General features: G+C 52.5%; 1 protein-coding gene across 2 annotated transcripts in view; it reads right to left on the minus strand.

The window, feature by feature from the left end:
- Positions 1-15118, minus strand: part of GFRA2 (GDNF family receptor alpha 2) — a 74622-nt gene that overhangs the window by 34872 nt on the left and 24632 nt on the right. For both annotated transcript variants that reach the window (XM_081135767.1, XM_081135766.1), the window contains one exon: positions 14634-14988. In XM_081135767.1, coding sequence (XP_080991893.1) covers positions 14634-14988 — 355 coding nt within the window. The remainder of the gene's footprint in view (positions 1-14633; positions 14989-15118) is intronic.

A 15118-nucleotide genomic window follows, 5' to 3' on the forward strand; every position in this document is an offset into this window, starting at 1 on the left:
CCACGCCGTATGCAAGCCCCTCCTAACCGCTCAGCCACTCAGCACTGTCCAAATGCCCTGGCTCCTCTGTCCCCACACCTCGCTCAGCCGCACCCATGTGTGCAGCACCAGCCAACATACACACCCGCATCTTCTCACACAAACTTACTGAGTCATAAGACAAAGCTCTGCTCTCCCACCTGGCTAGATGGCAGGAACTTCACTAATACCCTGAGCCCTCGGTTCTCCTCGGACCATACCCTCCCCCCTCCCCTGCTCCAAATTCCAGAAATAAGGCAAGTCACAGCTCATGAAACACAGAAGTTGGGATAAGTGTCACTTCATTCAGCCCCTTTGTTTTCAGAAAGAGGGCAAACCCCAAGAGTGCTCCTGAGGTTTCCAGGGAGATGCGCATGGATTTGGGAGTAGGACCCAGGAATTCTGTCCCAGGGCTCCTCCCTCCCTTCAAGCTGCTGACGCCAGCCCAGCTCGCACTTCCTGCATTTGAAGAGAAGCCCTTGCTATGCACTATTTCTACCTGGTCCTCACAGCACCCCTGCTGAGGACTGGCATTACTGTCCCCATCACCCACCCAGTGCTCAGTGTCACACCCAGTGCCCACATGGTGATGAAGTGACAGTTCCAGGATGAGACAACCTGAGACCCCAGCCACCCTCATCTGAATCCCTGGGCCTGCAGTAAGTAACAAAACAAAAAAAACACAAGGTAAAATTGTGCTGTGACCCAAAGTCATCAGGGAAACAGAACTGAGAGGATTTGGTCATATTTTCCGCAGAGAAAACGAAGTTCACCTATTCTTACCCATCTCAACAGCCAGCGCTAACTCCAGAAGGCCTTAATGTGCTCTCTGTCCCTTTTCCAAAGTCATTTTAGAGTATATATCTTTAATCTAAAGGGCTCCAGCAGAATAGCACTGCCAAGAGTGAGGAAGTGCCTGCACAGAGTATAAAGCCCGTACACTAAAACAGCTATTTTACTCCGAAGAAAATCCTTTATCTCCCACTTAAAGTCTAGTTGCTCTGAGAGCATGACTAGTTCTAACACAGGGGCTGTTTCCCTTCCATGGAAAACCAGCAAAAGAGAAAGAGAGACAGAAGGAAACTCCCGAGGCGGACAGAACCTTCAGCAAGAAGTGACAGCAGCCCTGGCTGGTGTGGCTCAGTTGATCATCCTGTGCACCAGAAGGTCTCTGGCTCGATTCCTGGTCGGGGCACATACCCAGGTTGCGGGTTTGATCCCAGGTCAGGGCATGTGCAGGAGGCAACCGGTCAATGTTTTTCCCTCACATCGACGTTTCTCTCTCTCTCTCTCCCTCTCCCTTCCTCTTTCTCTAAAAAAAAAAAAAAAAATTCAATGAAAACATTAAAAAAAAAAGTGACAGTAAACACAGCGAAGGAGTCAAAAATACTAAAATTGCAAAACACACTGACTGCAAACCCACAGACTCTGGGGCTAATTTGTGTGGGGCAGACAGCTCCCCAAGTCGGTAACACTGGAGGGCATCGCCAACACCACCTGTGTGACTTCGCTGGTAGTCAAGGATGGCCCTGTGTCATCAGGGAAAGGTTAAGTTACCTTCTATAATCTCCATTCAAGGAAGCAAAGAGCATTCAAGAACTGCACAAGTAGTTATCACACCCTGCAGTGTGCCAGGGCTGGGCTCGAGGCAGGGGTGACTGAACAGCGCAGTGTGACCGGAGAGAATGCATGGGCGCTGCGTGCAGGATAAAAGCCTGGCAGAGAGGGCAGCTGTGTCTCACCCTCCTCGAGGCGTGAACGAGAAAGAACTAAAACGGTGAGAGGTCTTTTTCCTTCCTCTCCCCTTCTGGCCATGTGGCCTTTCTAGAAGGCTAGCAGGATTTTGAGGCCAGGATGCTTGGGTGTCCCTGCAGCTAAGAAGAGGCCGTATTTTCAGAAGCCTGGCGAAAGCCAGCCAAGAGCTGGGGATGCCCAGGGCCTGGAGAAGGAGGGGGCAGAGAAGGCCACTGGGCAGAGAAAAAGACCACTTCCCTAGGCCAAAGGAAACCTGGGCCCCAGGAGCTGCTGAACAGGGAGCCCCGTGGCCTGAGGGTCCTCTCTGTGCAAGTCTGAAGTCAGTGGAGTTTACAACTGTGGGGGCACGGGAGCACCCAGATGCTGAAGGACAGGCCCCAGTGTGAGGCTGTCAGCAGAGCAGGCTGCCGGTGGGTCAGCTGCCCTGCCCACCCCAGCAGGTTTCCCCTGCTGACAGCCTGGGCCCTGTAGGCCATATGCTGGGGAAGCCCAATCCACTGGGGTAGCATTTCATGCTGGCCAGGGAGGAAGAGCAATCCTGGAACTGGTTTAGAAAAATCAGGAAATGTGATCTGACCCCAGAGTGCTGTGAAGTCCATACATTTCACAAGTGCAGTCATCCTAAGAATAGCTCGGACGGGGGGCCGGGACAAAGTGGTGCTGGGCAGCAGGGCACAGAGCACACCTTCCTGGAAGAGAGAGGCTTTGGAGAGGTGCTGACCTCCAAGGGTCCTCTCATATGACGGGACCTGTCCCTGAAGATCCCAGGGGCAGGAAAAGCAGAGGCAAGTGACACATCCAGGAAGGCTTGAGCTCAGGTGCCTGTAAGAAGTGCCAGGGCAGGGGGCTAAGACCCAGATTCTTCTGGAACCAGAGGCAGGAGAGTCCTGGGGCTGAGCTCTTTGAAAAGTTCATTCTGAGGTCCTATCTGATGGCTGCTCGCTGCCGAGCAGTTTGATTGCAAAACTCATTTCCAAATGGCCTGCTCATCTGGGAGAAACTAGAAGGACTATATATTGGGAGCCGCCACCCCCTGACATTCCACATCCATCCCAAGGTTTCTCAGGATGCAGCCAGCAGGCCCTGATGCCCCTCCAATCACCAGGTGCCTACTCCGGGCCACCTGGCCTACCTGTAGCCAAGATCAGGGAGGAGAACCATTTCTTATTAGAATGAGCAGATTATAGCCCTGGCATTCATCCACAGTATCTGGTTAGAGTGAAGGGTCAAAGTCCACAGTCCCACTAGCAGCCTCCACCAAGCACCCCCATCCCAAGGATGTGCCCCTTCAATGCTCAGTGGCGAATGGAGGCAAAGGGAGAGAAAGCCTGGCCCTCCTCCATTTTAACCACCTGGCAGGTGATCCCAGGCCCAGCAGGGCCCATGGCTGAGCTGGGGCCACTGGAAACCCTGATCTAGTTAAAATACATCTATCTGCAGCATTCAGAAAATAGCTATCTACAGTATTGCTTTCAGCTATAATGGAAAACTGATGGCTTTTATCTCCCCAACTTTATGACTATTGATGGGATAGAGGCTGAGGTTTGATGACCATTTAATAGCCGACCCTGTGCAGTTAGCGGAGCATCAGAAAGCAGTGAAAGCGCCGAGATGATTGTCTGGCAGAGAATTCTCTGCTGAGGTCCAGGAAGCAAAACAACCACCCTCCCCAGGCTCCGGCAAAAGAAAATATCAAAGTCATCATCATTTCTGTCTCTCCCCCTCCTTTCTGCCATTGACCTTCGGGAGGTTGATCCAAAGGGGAGAGGGGGTCAGGAGAGGGGACCACGGCAATGCAGGCATGAGCCCTTATGGAGAAAGATGGCGAGAGAGGGGGCTCTGGACTGGGGACCCCGTGATGAACACCCCCTGCCCCCCCACCCCTTCCCGCCCATGGACTGGCTGGCTCCTGGCAGGACTATAGGGACTTGGGACTGTCTGACAAGCTCCAGGGAAAGAGCTGGAAGGAAAGAGAAGGAAGCAGAGGTCTGGTCTAGCCTGTGATCCAACTGGGCTTAGACCTTCTGTCCTAAGCCAGAAGCCAAAAGCCATCTCCATGGCTCTGCATGTATTCAAGTACCAAGCTCTTCCTGACCTTCTGCCCATCCCCCTTCAGGCGCTCTACCCACAACTGCCCCACCTTTCTCCCCAGGTCCACGGGCCAGCACTCTGCTGGGGACATCACGCTTTTAAACACAGGAAGGAGGGGTGCACGGAACAAAGTCTTGGCAGCACTCATGAATCTTCTCTCATTTTCTACAACAGCCGCATGAGGCAGACAGGGCAGATTTGATTCTGCCATTTTTTTTAATTAAAAAAAACTGAGGCTCAGAGATGTTCCATGTCCCAAGTCTGGGGCTCCAGGGTTTTTTTTTAATAGTTTATTGATTTTTTGAGAGAGAGGAAAGGGGAGAGAGAAAGAAAGAGGAACATCAATGTGAGAGTACAATATTGATCGCTGCCTCCTGCATGGCCCCTACTAGGGATTGAGCCTGCAACCTGGGCAAGTTCCCTTGACAGGGAATCAAACTGGCAACCACCTGGTGCATGGGATGACACCCAACCAACTGAGCCACACTGGCCAGGGCTGGGACCCCAGTTTCGACTCCCTGTCCAGTTCACCCTCCACCATGCCAAGCTGCCTCTCGGAACAGGACACAACCCAGGGTGTCAAGGCCTGGCCTTTTGCTCGGGTCCTGCCACTCCCTAGCTGTGTGACTTTGGACAAATAACTTCAGCTCTCTGGGCCTCAGCTTCTTCCATCTATAAAATGAAATACTGTTGGGATGAGCTTTGAGATCTCCTCCAGCTCTGTTTCAAAGTGAAATTGTAGATCCTTGGGGCTCCACCCAGACACATTCTCAGGCACAAGGATGTCTTGCTCTGCCCATCACCTTTCCAGACAGCATCTCTCTCTCCCATCCTAAGGCTGGCACTAGAGATGCAGAATCCGAGGCCCCGTCACACCAGGAACTCTCCTTCAGGCAGTGCAGGGAAAGTGGGACATTCAGGCAAAGGCTGTCCCTTCCCCACCTTCAGGCCTCCTGGAGGTGCTCTAGTTGGTTCTCTCTCTGAGATCCCCACACCTGTTCACCTGTCCAGCTTTCTTTTTGTCCAACCAACCTTCAGAGGTAAGAGCCCACCTGTCCTCCAAGCACAGCTCTACACCCACCTGTGAGCAGCTATTTAACTCTGGGCCACAGCCCCCAAGTTTTCTGAGCTCACTGGTTACCACTTGGTAGCTACTAGTTGACTCTGTAGGGATTCCCACCCGTCCCTGCTAGGATCAGCAAGCAGCAGGCAATGATCCTTGCTTGACTGCCTTAAAACTCCCCCAGAGAAACCAAATACTAAGGAAGGAAACCACATAGAGGGAATGCGCCACTCCCTCAGACCTTCCAGGCTCAGGCCCCCAACTCTTCGCTGCGCCCATGGGCCCCGCTCTCAGCGTTACCAGCCAGCTTATATTTTAATGACACCAACACACACACACTAATTCCACACATTTTCCACGTTGGGCACCATCTTCATTGTCTTTGGCTGGCTGCTGAGGAGACGTCCCATATCCATTCTGAAATCCACCGGCCCCACCGCAGCCCTCGCCCGGTGCGCTGAGACAGAGCAAGCAGCCCACGCTCTCTAATGGCCCAGCCCAGCGAACAGCCCGCACCCACAGAGGAGGCTGCCAGGAGCACCCCTGCCCCTGCGAACAGGCTGCTCCGCTCCAGCCCAGCCCAGGCCCCTCTTCACCTCCCCCAGTCCAGGGGCAGGAGCCAAAAGCTCTCTGCGGTCTTCTTGCCTGAGTGTCCCCTTCCCTCGAGGGCCTAGAATGTGCTGTCCCCACCACTGGTCAGGCTCAATCCAGACACGGGTTTCTCACACTGAGAAGAATGAAGGAGCATGTATGAAGACACACTGTGCACGTTACCTACAGGGACACAAAGCCACAGGGAAAACTAGACCGCCATTAAAGACCAGTTAACCTGCCCTGGCCCGCGTGGCTGAGCGTCACAGAGAGGCTGCAGGTTCGATTCCTGGTCAGGCACATACCTAGGTGGCGGATTCAATCCCCGGTCGGGGCACATATTAGAGGCAACCGATCAATGTATCTCTCTCACATCAATGTTTCTCTCTCTCTCTCTCTAAAAAACCATTTTTTTACAAAACATATCCTCAGTGAGGATAAAAAAAGACAACAGTAAACCTGTATGTATAATGTTAACAAAGACTAGAATGTTAATATATTTAGGAAAAAAAAATAGTTTACAAAACAGCATGTACTGCATGACACCATTTTTGTTAAAATCTGTGCATACATATTTTAAAAGTCTGGACGTACACATACATTCTCCAAAATGTGAACCCTGGCTTATTTCAGGGTGTTAGGATTGCAGGTGTTTTCTATTTTCTCTAGTATACCGTCTGGCCTTGCCTGAGTTGTTTTACAGTGAGCACATATAGTTTTCATAACCAGCAAAGCAAATTTCATTTTGACAATTAGTAAAACAGGAAAGAGAAAGAGAAAAAAGGGGATTTGGGGTGGGGGGGGGGAGGAGTATAAAAAAGGGAGGAAAGGGGGAGGGGAGGGGAGGGGAGGGGAGGGGAGGGGAGGGGAGGGGAGGGGAGGGGAGGGGAGGGGAGGGGAGGGGAGGGGAGGGGAGGGGAGGGGAGGGGAGGGGAGGGGAGGGGGTGACGCCTCCTAGATCACTAATCCATTCCATTCACTTGACCCCTGAGACAGGAGACCCACATTGCACCTGCTCAAAGGGGACTTATAAAGGTCACTAACCTGGCACTCATGTGAGGTCTGTCAAGGGGACTCTAGCCTGTACTCAGAACCTCTGAGGATGGGGGACTCACTACCTAACAAGGCAACTCATTCCAGCTTCCAGCAAGATCAGAGAGTCAGTTACAGGCAGAGGCAGTACTGGGGCTACAGGAGTGTTAGGGTTTAGTATGACTCCTAACCCAGGGTTTTCCAGCTGAGTCTATTTCCCCCTCTTATTAAGCGGCAAGAGCAGAGAGCCCTGGGCCTGCTGGGGTTGGGGACTGACAGATGGGAGGCCAGGAGGGCAAGGGAGACCCTATCTGCTCAGTGTCTCCCCAGGGCATCTCAAAACTCCAATCTCTCCCTCCCTCTAGTCCCTTCTGCTCCAAGCAGAACATCCCTTCCTATCTGGGACAAGCCATGTCCAATCCTCTTTCCCCCTCCTGTCCCCTCTCCTGAAGGCTCTGCCCCTAGGATGCCCTACCCTCCCTCCCTCCTGCGGCAGGACTGACCCTGTCTCCCCAGCACCTTCCATGGCTCTTCCAGCCACCGCTCCCCTTCCCTGAATGCCCACAGCAAGCAGTTTAATCCTTACAACACTTAATTAAAGAGGGCCTCCTCTTCGTATTTAATGTTTCCACACGGGTGAGCCTTGTCTCCCCAAATGAGCTTATAAGCGCTTTGAAGGAAGTAATGTTTACCGTGTGCTATGTGCCAGGCCCAATGCTCACTGCTTCTCCTGCATTATTTCACCTAATCCTATAATCTCTATCTCAAGCCCTGGCCTCTCTCCTGAGCTCCCACGTACACAAATACTTCGCTGACATTTCCACTTACACGTTCCAAAGCCTTTCAAACAACAGGTTTGAAACCCAAACTTCTTCCCTCTATGCTCAGACCTCCTCCTCTTCCTCCCTTCTCTCATGTAATGACCTCACCAGCCCCATGGCCACCAGGCCAGAGATCTTGGCATCACCCTGGACTCCTCCCCTCCCTCATAAACACACTCAGTAAGTCCCCAGGAACAAACCTCTGCAGGTCTCTGCAGTGTCTCAGATCAGGGCCCTCCCCACTCACTCCTGCCTTGGCCCAATCACAGTGGGTCCCCAGCTGGACTCCCCAACTCGAGCCTTGCTCTCCTCTGACCACTGTGCACATAGCAGCCAAAGGGGTCTTTCTAAAACATCAACTGGATCGAGTCGTTCTCTTGCTTAAAATACTTCATGGCTCCCCATGGTCTTCCTGAGAAAAATCAAACCCCTGGGCAAACTGTACACTTACAGGCCCCCTCTTCTCACACACACATTCCCTCTGCAAGGACCAGAAGGACCCGTGTCTTAGTTCCTCCCCAAACTGAGCCCAGACATCCCCTCCAAGCCACCTGACCCTGGCCCCGCCAGCCTCTTGGGGCTGGCCTCCACCTCCTGGCCAATCCTAGCCTGTGGGCTGCCCAGGGCAGGCCTGTGGTTCACCTGGGCATCCTGGGTCCTGAGCACCTGGACATGGAGCTCCAGGACAATCCTGTAGAATGGGTGCCAGAATCCTGGCCTTATTTGACAAGGTACATAGAGGCTTCGCCATGTAAGAATCTGCCCAAGCTCACGTAACTGTGGAGGCGAGGATCTGAAGCCAGAATTGTGACTCCAGCGTCTTCACCACCCTCTGAAGAACACATCAAGGTGTGGGGTCTTTCCTCGGGTACATCACATTGTTCAGAAAGCACCCCCAGTGGGCCCAGGGAGGGAGAACCACACTTCAGGAGGATGCCTGCCAGACTAAAGCAACGATGTGGGGCCAGGCAGGATGTGAGCAGCTCTTCCACAATTTCCCTCCCACTGTGCAGGAGGAGCAAACATCTCACTGTTCCTCTGCGTGTCACTCAGCACCCTGGTCTACTCTAGGTGGGAGGGCACCAGGGGTGGTCTGATATGCTTGCCTACCTCAGAGACCCGGGATGACAGAGCTACCTGTAGGTCTTAGTCTTCCACGACAGCCCCCAAAAGGGCCCTGAGGAGAGCGGCTGGCTCTAGGACACCAGGCTAATGCTACGTAAGAAGAGGGAAGGGAGCAGGGCTGCCTCACCTCTGTGAACATGGCCCCAGGAAGACAAAGAACACAGAAAAGCCACATCCCACCCCTGAAACACCAGGAGAGGAGCTCAGTGCAGGTCGCCCGGGGGCACCTCTCCAGCACTCCTCAGCACTATTCTAAGTGCCTCCTCCATGGAGAAGGCAGAACTAGCCAGGCCTCTCTGGGCAGCCCAGGCTATCTTCCCTGACGGTGCAGGCCATCTAGGTTGCTCAGAAAAGCAGGGGGATCAGAGAAAGGTCTCTTCCCACAGTTCAAGGACTCTTCTGGCTGTAGCTGGAGAAGCTGGGTAGTGGCAACTATATGACGGCTCCCAAGAGCCCAGGGACATGGAAGGTGGGATGTTTGGGGTCCTAAGCACATTGCAGTGTATGGGTCAGCATTGAAGACCATTAGCACAAGTGGCCCACGCCATAGACTGTCCCCAAGACTGGGGTCTCGGGATCACAGACTGACCCTGGCCAAGGCTGTGGCCTGAGGACCTGCAGAGTGCCATAGTGGAGCACCTGGGGCTGGCCACAGTGGCAGTGGCCCCCCGCCCCACACTTCCCAGAACCAAGCCAGTATAGGGTCCTCCTCAGCCTTTTTCTACTGAAAGGACAGGTGAGCAACTTCTCCACACTGCATAACCCTTTCCAAGAGCCTCTTTCCCGGGAAGCTCTGACCAATTAACAAACATTCCTTTAGCTCTGATCAGGTTTCTGTAATCACTACTTCAAAACTGCTGTGGAAGAGTCACCAATGCTTACCTCTTTCCAAATCCAGTGGTTACCCTCATCTTTCTGGCTCTCTCTGCAGCATCCAGCAGAGCTGTCCGTTCCCTCTTTTTCAGGTATCTCCATTTGACTCCCCAGGTGCCATAATAACACTTACGGGCACCTCCGGGGGCCAGGCATGTTCTCAGAGTGTCCTCTCATGCCAGCCTCTCCCTAGGAGATCCTACCATTCCCTGAGCCTTAAACACCATGAGCATGCCAATGACCCCCAGAATGTATAACTCCAGTCAAGCTCCAGATAGGAATGTCTCAAGAGCACCTCAAAATTAACACGCCTGGAGTGGAATCTCTAATGTATCTTTCCCCCACCAAGCCTTCACCATCTCAGAAGATCGCAGCATCACCAACAGGCTGCTCAAGCCAGAAGCCTGCGAGTTATCCTTGAGATCCTCCATCTCCCTCGCTCCCAAATCAAGCTATATCATCTCCATCACCAAAATATCTCCAATTTACCCACTTATCTCTCTGCACATGGCTACCCCCCGGCCTGAGCTGCCATTATCTCTGATCTAGTGACACAAAAATAACCTCCTCCCCATCTCAGAGGCCAATCCTGCCTCCTCCCTTAACTCTTCACACAGTAGTAGCCAGAGTAATCTTTCTCTATAACAATTTTAATAATGTCACTAGTTGGCCTCAGAAGCTTCTTTCCGACTGTACTTAGAATAAATCCGAACTGCTTGCTGTGGCCTGCAAGGCCCTGTGTGTGATCTGGCCCTGCCTGCCACCCAGCCTCCTTCTGCACCTGTCTCCCAAGTCCCCTCCGCTCTAGCCACGATGGCCTCGTCACTTCCCAGCAATGCCGAGTTCCTTCCCTCCTCCAAACTTCTGCACGTTCCCTTTTGTCCGCATGAAATGCTCTTTCTCCCATCTATCTAATTTCTGGCTCTTCATTCTTCAGGTTTCAGTTTAAGTGTCATCTCCTCAGATAAAATTTTCTTGACCCCCCTTTTCTAGGTAGGTCTCCCCTCTTTCCCCCATTACTGTCTATCTCTATATCCTGATGGAAATGTTAATTATATATTTGTCTCTTCACTTGACTATTGTCTATCTCCTCCATAAGACTAGAAGCTCCAAGGGGGCAGGACCATCGCTACTGTGTCCTCCAGTAAATAGCTAGTGTCAAGCACAGTGCCTGACACAATAAGTATTTGTTAAATAAATTGACATGGTAGTAATATGAGAATATTAAAAATCAGAGATCTAATTGGGAAGATAAAGTATTAAAGGAAAGCCACATACATGATCAGTGTCACGTGAAGGACACAGACAAGTTCGAGAAAGCATTAGTGGGAGGTGTGGCTAAGAAAGAGCTCAGGGCAAAACAGGCTTTGAATGAAGTATAAGTCTAGGTTCTATAGATGAAATGGTTGTGTCCCCATTTTGACATGTTGAAACCCCAGTCCCCAATGTGGTATCTGGAGGTGGAGCCTTTTGACAGGTCACAGTGGAGCCCCCATGATGGAACCAGTACCCTTATAATAAAGAGGAAGAAACACCGGATCTCTCTCCCTGCATGCACCCACCAAGAAAGGCCATGTGAAGAGGGCCCTCACCAAGGCACTCAGATCTTAGGCTTCCAGCCTCCAGGACTGTAAGAAAGAAATATGTGTTGTTTAAGACCCTGAGTCTCTGGTATTTTATTACAGCAGCCAAGCAGATTAAGACACTAGCCAGCCGAGAGCCCATGGCAATGACTGAAGCAGAGATGACCGAGGAGCCAGTGAGCAGAGCAAGATCAGGGGAGCCATCAGTGTGCCCCGCCCCTGTGCAAGCAAACACCACACAGGACAACTACAGGTGAGGCACAACCTGCCTCAGATCTGAGCAAACCTCACTGGCTTCTGTTCTGATTATTTCTGTGTAAGTGGCACCTCTCCAAATAGGTCAGTCCTCCTGCCACTAACCCAATGGAGTGGGTTCCCATGCAGAACTCCACAGGGGGTGCACCTCGTCTCTATGGGGCATGAGCTTTGTAGAGCCCAGATGTCCAGAGAGCAGCCTAGATGGTCGAGGTTAAAGGCACTTTCTGCCCAGCCATGCTGATATCCCTATGGTGGCCAGAGCAGGAAGACGCAGGAGCCAGATCTTGTAAACTAGATATCTAGTTTACAGCTTCTCTGTTTATTTTCCCACGGGCTTTAGTGAAGAAATAGTCAACATTCCAGCCTTATCTCAACTTGCCACAGGAAATTCTAAGAGAAGTCCTTTGAGTACCCTTGGCCCAGAGTTCAAGGGTGAGCAGGGCCCCTACTGAGGGAGGCCAGCAGCAGGAGGCAGCATGGGATTCCCAAGGGAAAGATGGGTCTTGGGGTCTCCGGCAGGGCTGAGGATCCCACGGTCCCTCCCCGCATGCAGAGCATCCCTCCACCGGCAACCACGCTGGTTGGGATGTTCTCAGGAAGCGGTGGCTTCCTCACCTGTGGCACTCCGGGACACAGCTCTGGCCTGAGGGTGCATGGGGATGTTGGGCAAGGTTCACCTGTCCATGGCTCATCTCCCCCAAGAAGGGGCTGCTCTCCTATGCCACCAGAGTGACCCAGGGAAGGCCTGCTAGGTAGCAAAGTGGAAGTGGAATTTCAAGAGAACCTGAGTAGAAATACTATCATCTAGTCTGTTATGTGGCTCTTCCCATTGCAGGGGCAATAAACACTGTGTCCTGTCGGCCAGGACCTCTACCTACTTCATTCACTCTCCCATCCCAAACAGAAGGCATGGCACAGAGTGGATAACCAATAACAGTTGATAAAAGAATAAAGTAATGCCCCCAAGACCCTCATTCCTCTTGCAACAGCTAACCCACTGGCCCCAGGAACAATTGGCTGGCAAGGACCCTCTCCTTCCTAAGAAGTGAAGGCGTGGAAGCCCCACAGCCCACCTACCACTATACAAATAATCATTTGCTGCTATTTAGAGGTAACCTGCTAAAAACAGCAGCCAACAGGTTCGATAGAGAGTCCAAAAGAAGCTGAGGAACAGCCCCACCCAAGGAGCCAGGAATTAAACCCAGACCTGTCATCCACACTGCCTACAGACACCGGACACGCCCCAAGCTAGGCAAGAGGGGGCTTGCTGAAGGGATTCTCCCCTACTGCCTGCAGATAGCTTTGAGGGAAGGGACCCCAAGCCCTCTGCCTTCTCAGCAGTCCTCTGGGACAAGGACAGTGTCCACCACACGAAGGGGTCCAGGCAGCCAGGGTAGCCCCAGGCTGGAATCTATTTATACACATCCTCAGCACCCAGAGGTTAGCTGCAGCCCAGGATATGGCACAGGGCCAGAGCCGAGTTATTTATATCCTCTTGGCAGACCAAGAGGAGCAGGGCATTTCTGAGGGCCTCTTCCACACAAGGCCGAGGAGGGAACAGTTTACAGGACAACAGAACCCTCTTTCCCACAGCCCCCCAACCACAACACACACACACACACACACACACACACACACACACACGATCTGGACTTCCACACCCATCCTTGCAATGAGTGTCAACTGAGAGAGTAGAAATAAAACAAAACAAAAAAAGTAGGTCATAGCCCATTGGGGAGCTGAGGCGAGAGAATTTAGCCAAATCCCATGGATTCATTCCAAGAGATCCTCCGGGCTTTACAGACTCCATATCAGAACTTTTTAAAGGAAAAGCCTCTTCTGGTCTTAAGTCCACAGTCCTGAAGGCTCATGGGCTGGGAACCAAACAAGGGTGAAAGGCAGGGCACAGGCTCCCTGGCTGCGCCTTCAAGATCAGTCCTGTAAAGTCTACTCACCAATAATCTCTGAAATGACACATTTCCCTCCATCACCATGGTCACTACCTTAGTCCAGACCAGTACGCTATCCTGGGACAAAAGCAGTATAGACCAGACCCCAGCTCTGAAATGCATGGGCTGTGTGACCTTAGGCAGGTCACTTTCTATCTCCGGTTCCTCATTTGGCATATAAAGATGGTAACAGTGCCTACCTCACATGTAGTCTCATTGCAAGGATTAAATGAGATAAGCCATAAAATAGACAGATGCCTGGTATATAGTAGGCACCCTCTTTCTGCACTGTAGGGAGCCCTGTTTCTCTAGCAGCTTCACCTCTGGCCTCCTCACCTCATGGCCCATACTCTATATGTGCCTACCACCTGTCCAGGTTCTCTCCTACCCTCCAGCCTTTGCATATGTTTTTCCAGCTGACTTAGTCCCTGACTTTCCCCCTCTCATTTCCCAAGGTTCAGCTCAAGACCCCTCCTCTGGACCCCCAGGCTGAGGCAGATGCCCCTCCCCTGTGCTCCCTCCTCAGGGTGCCCTCAGCCTTTGTCCCACTGCACTGGGACCACTGCTCTCCTGTCCTCCTTTCTGGGCTGGATGCTCCTTAGAGAGGATCGTGTTCACCTCTGCATGCCCAGGCCTTAGAACCTAGCACTGGGTGTGAGAGGGGCCCCAATAAATGCTTAGCAACAAACAGGAAAAGCAAGAGAATCATAAAGAGGCAAATTTCAACTCACTGTAACAACAAAAAAACCTAATAATTAGGCTACACTTAAACATATACTATTGGCCAGGCTCTGTGCTAAGCTCTGGACACACACTATGTAATCACAGTAACCCTGGGATATGGGTATTTTTATTCTGGTTTTACAGGTAAAGGAATGGAGACTCGGGATATTTAAAAAACTTGCTCCAGTGACAGATAGTAAGTAGAAAAGTCTAGATTCATACCCAGAACTCTCAGACTCCAGACCCATGTTCTACCCCAGCACTTGATGGGCTCAGCTCTTGATATGGGAAGACCTGCCTCTGCCTCCTGAGAGCCCTTTGCTGATGGCCACATTACCTCATGGGGAGATTGGGGGCTTCTATTAGAGGTAGGGCTGAATTAATGAAGACCTGTTCCTGGCTCTAGGGGTCTATAATTTAAATTATAAGCTCTTTGGGTTTTCATCTTGTTTTCCCCATGGTGCTTAGCATGAGGCTGGGCACAGGGAAGGCAAACAAGACCTATGCGGAGGGAGGGAGGGATGAAGGGGGGGAGTGGGGAGGGAGGGGGGAGGGATGGAGGGAGGGAGGGAGGGAGGGAGGGAGGGAGGGAGGGAGGGAGGGAGGGAGGGAGGGAGGGAGGGAGGACAGTTTATTCTGCACACGTCCAAGTCTTTGCTGAGCCCAGGATCATAATCCAGCAGCCAGGGGATGCCAGGAAGGGAGGGCTCCCACCTCTGACACCCTGCAGGACGGCGGCCAACATTCTTACCGGCACAGGTGGTCGGCTCGGCACACGCTGCGCAGGTCCAGGCAGTTGGGCTTCTCCCTGTCCTCGTAGGAGCAGCTGGGCAGGATGGTCTGCCGCCGGCGCTCGGCACACGCCTGGTCCTGGCAGGAGCAGAAGAGCATGCGGTAGGTGTACTCGCTGGGCACCCGGTCGAAGAACTGGCGCAGGGCCTTGTGGCACTTGCGGCGGTTGCAGCGCTCGGTGGGCGAGATCTCCCGGTTGCAGATGGAGATGTAGGAGGAGCGCAGCTTCTTGCAGTTCTCATTCAGGTTGCAGGCCTTGGCAGCATCCAGGCAGTGGTTGCTCTTGGCACTGACCGCCGGGTCTGCCCCAGTCCCTGGACAGGGAGGGCGAGAGAGGTCAGAGGCCTGCACAGGCATGGGGACAAAACCTCACCTGCTCTCTGGGGACACCTCCCAGCATTCTCTATGCTCTGCCTCAGCTTCCTCATCTGTGAAATGGGATCA

Source organism: Miniopterus schreibersii (assembly GCF_964146895.1).
Source record: "Miniopterus schreibersii genome assembly, chromosome: 4".
NCBI lineage: Eukaryota > Metazoa > Chordata > Mammalia > Chiroptera > Miniopteridae > Miniopterus > Miniopterus schreibersii.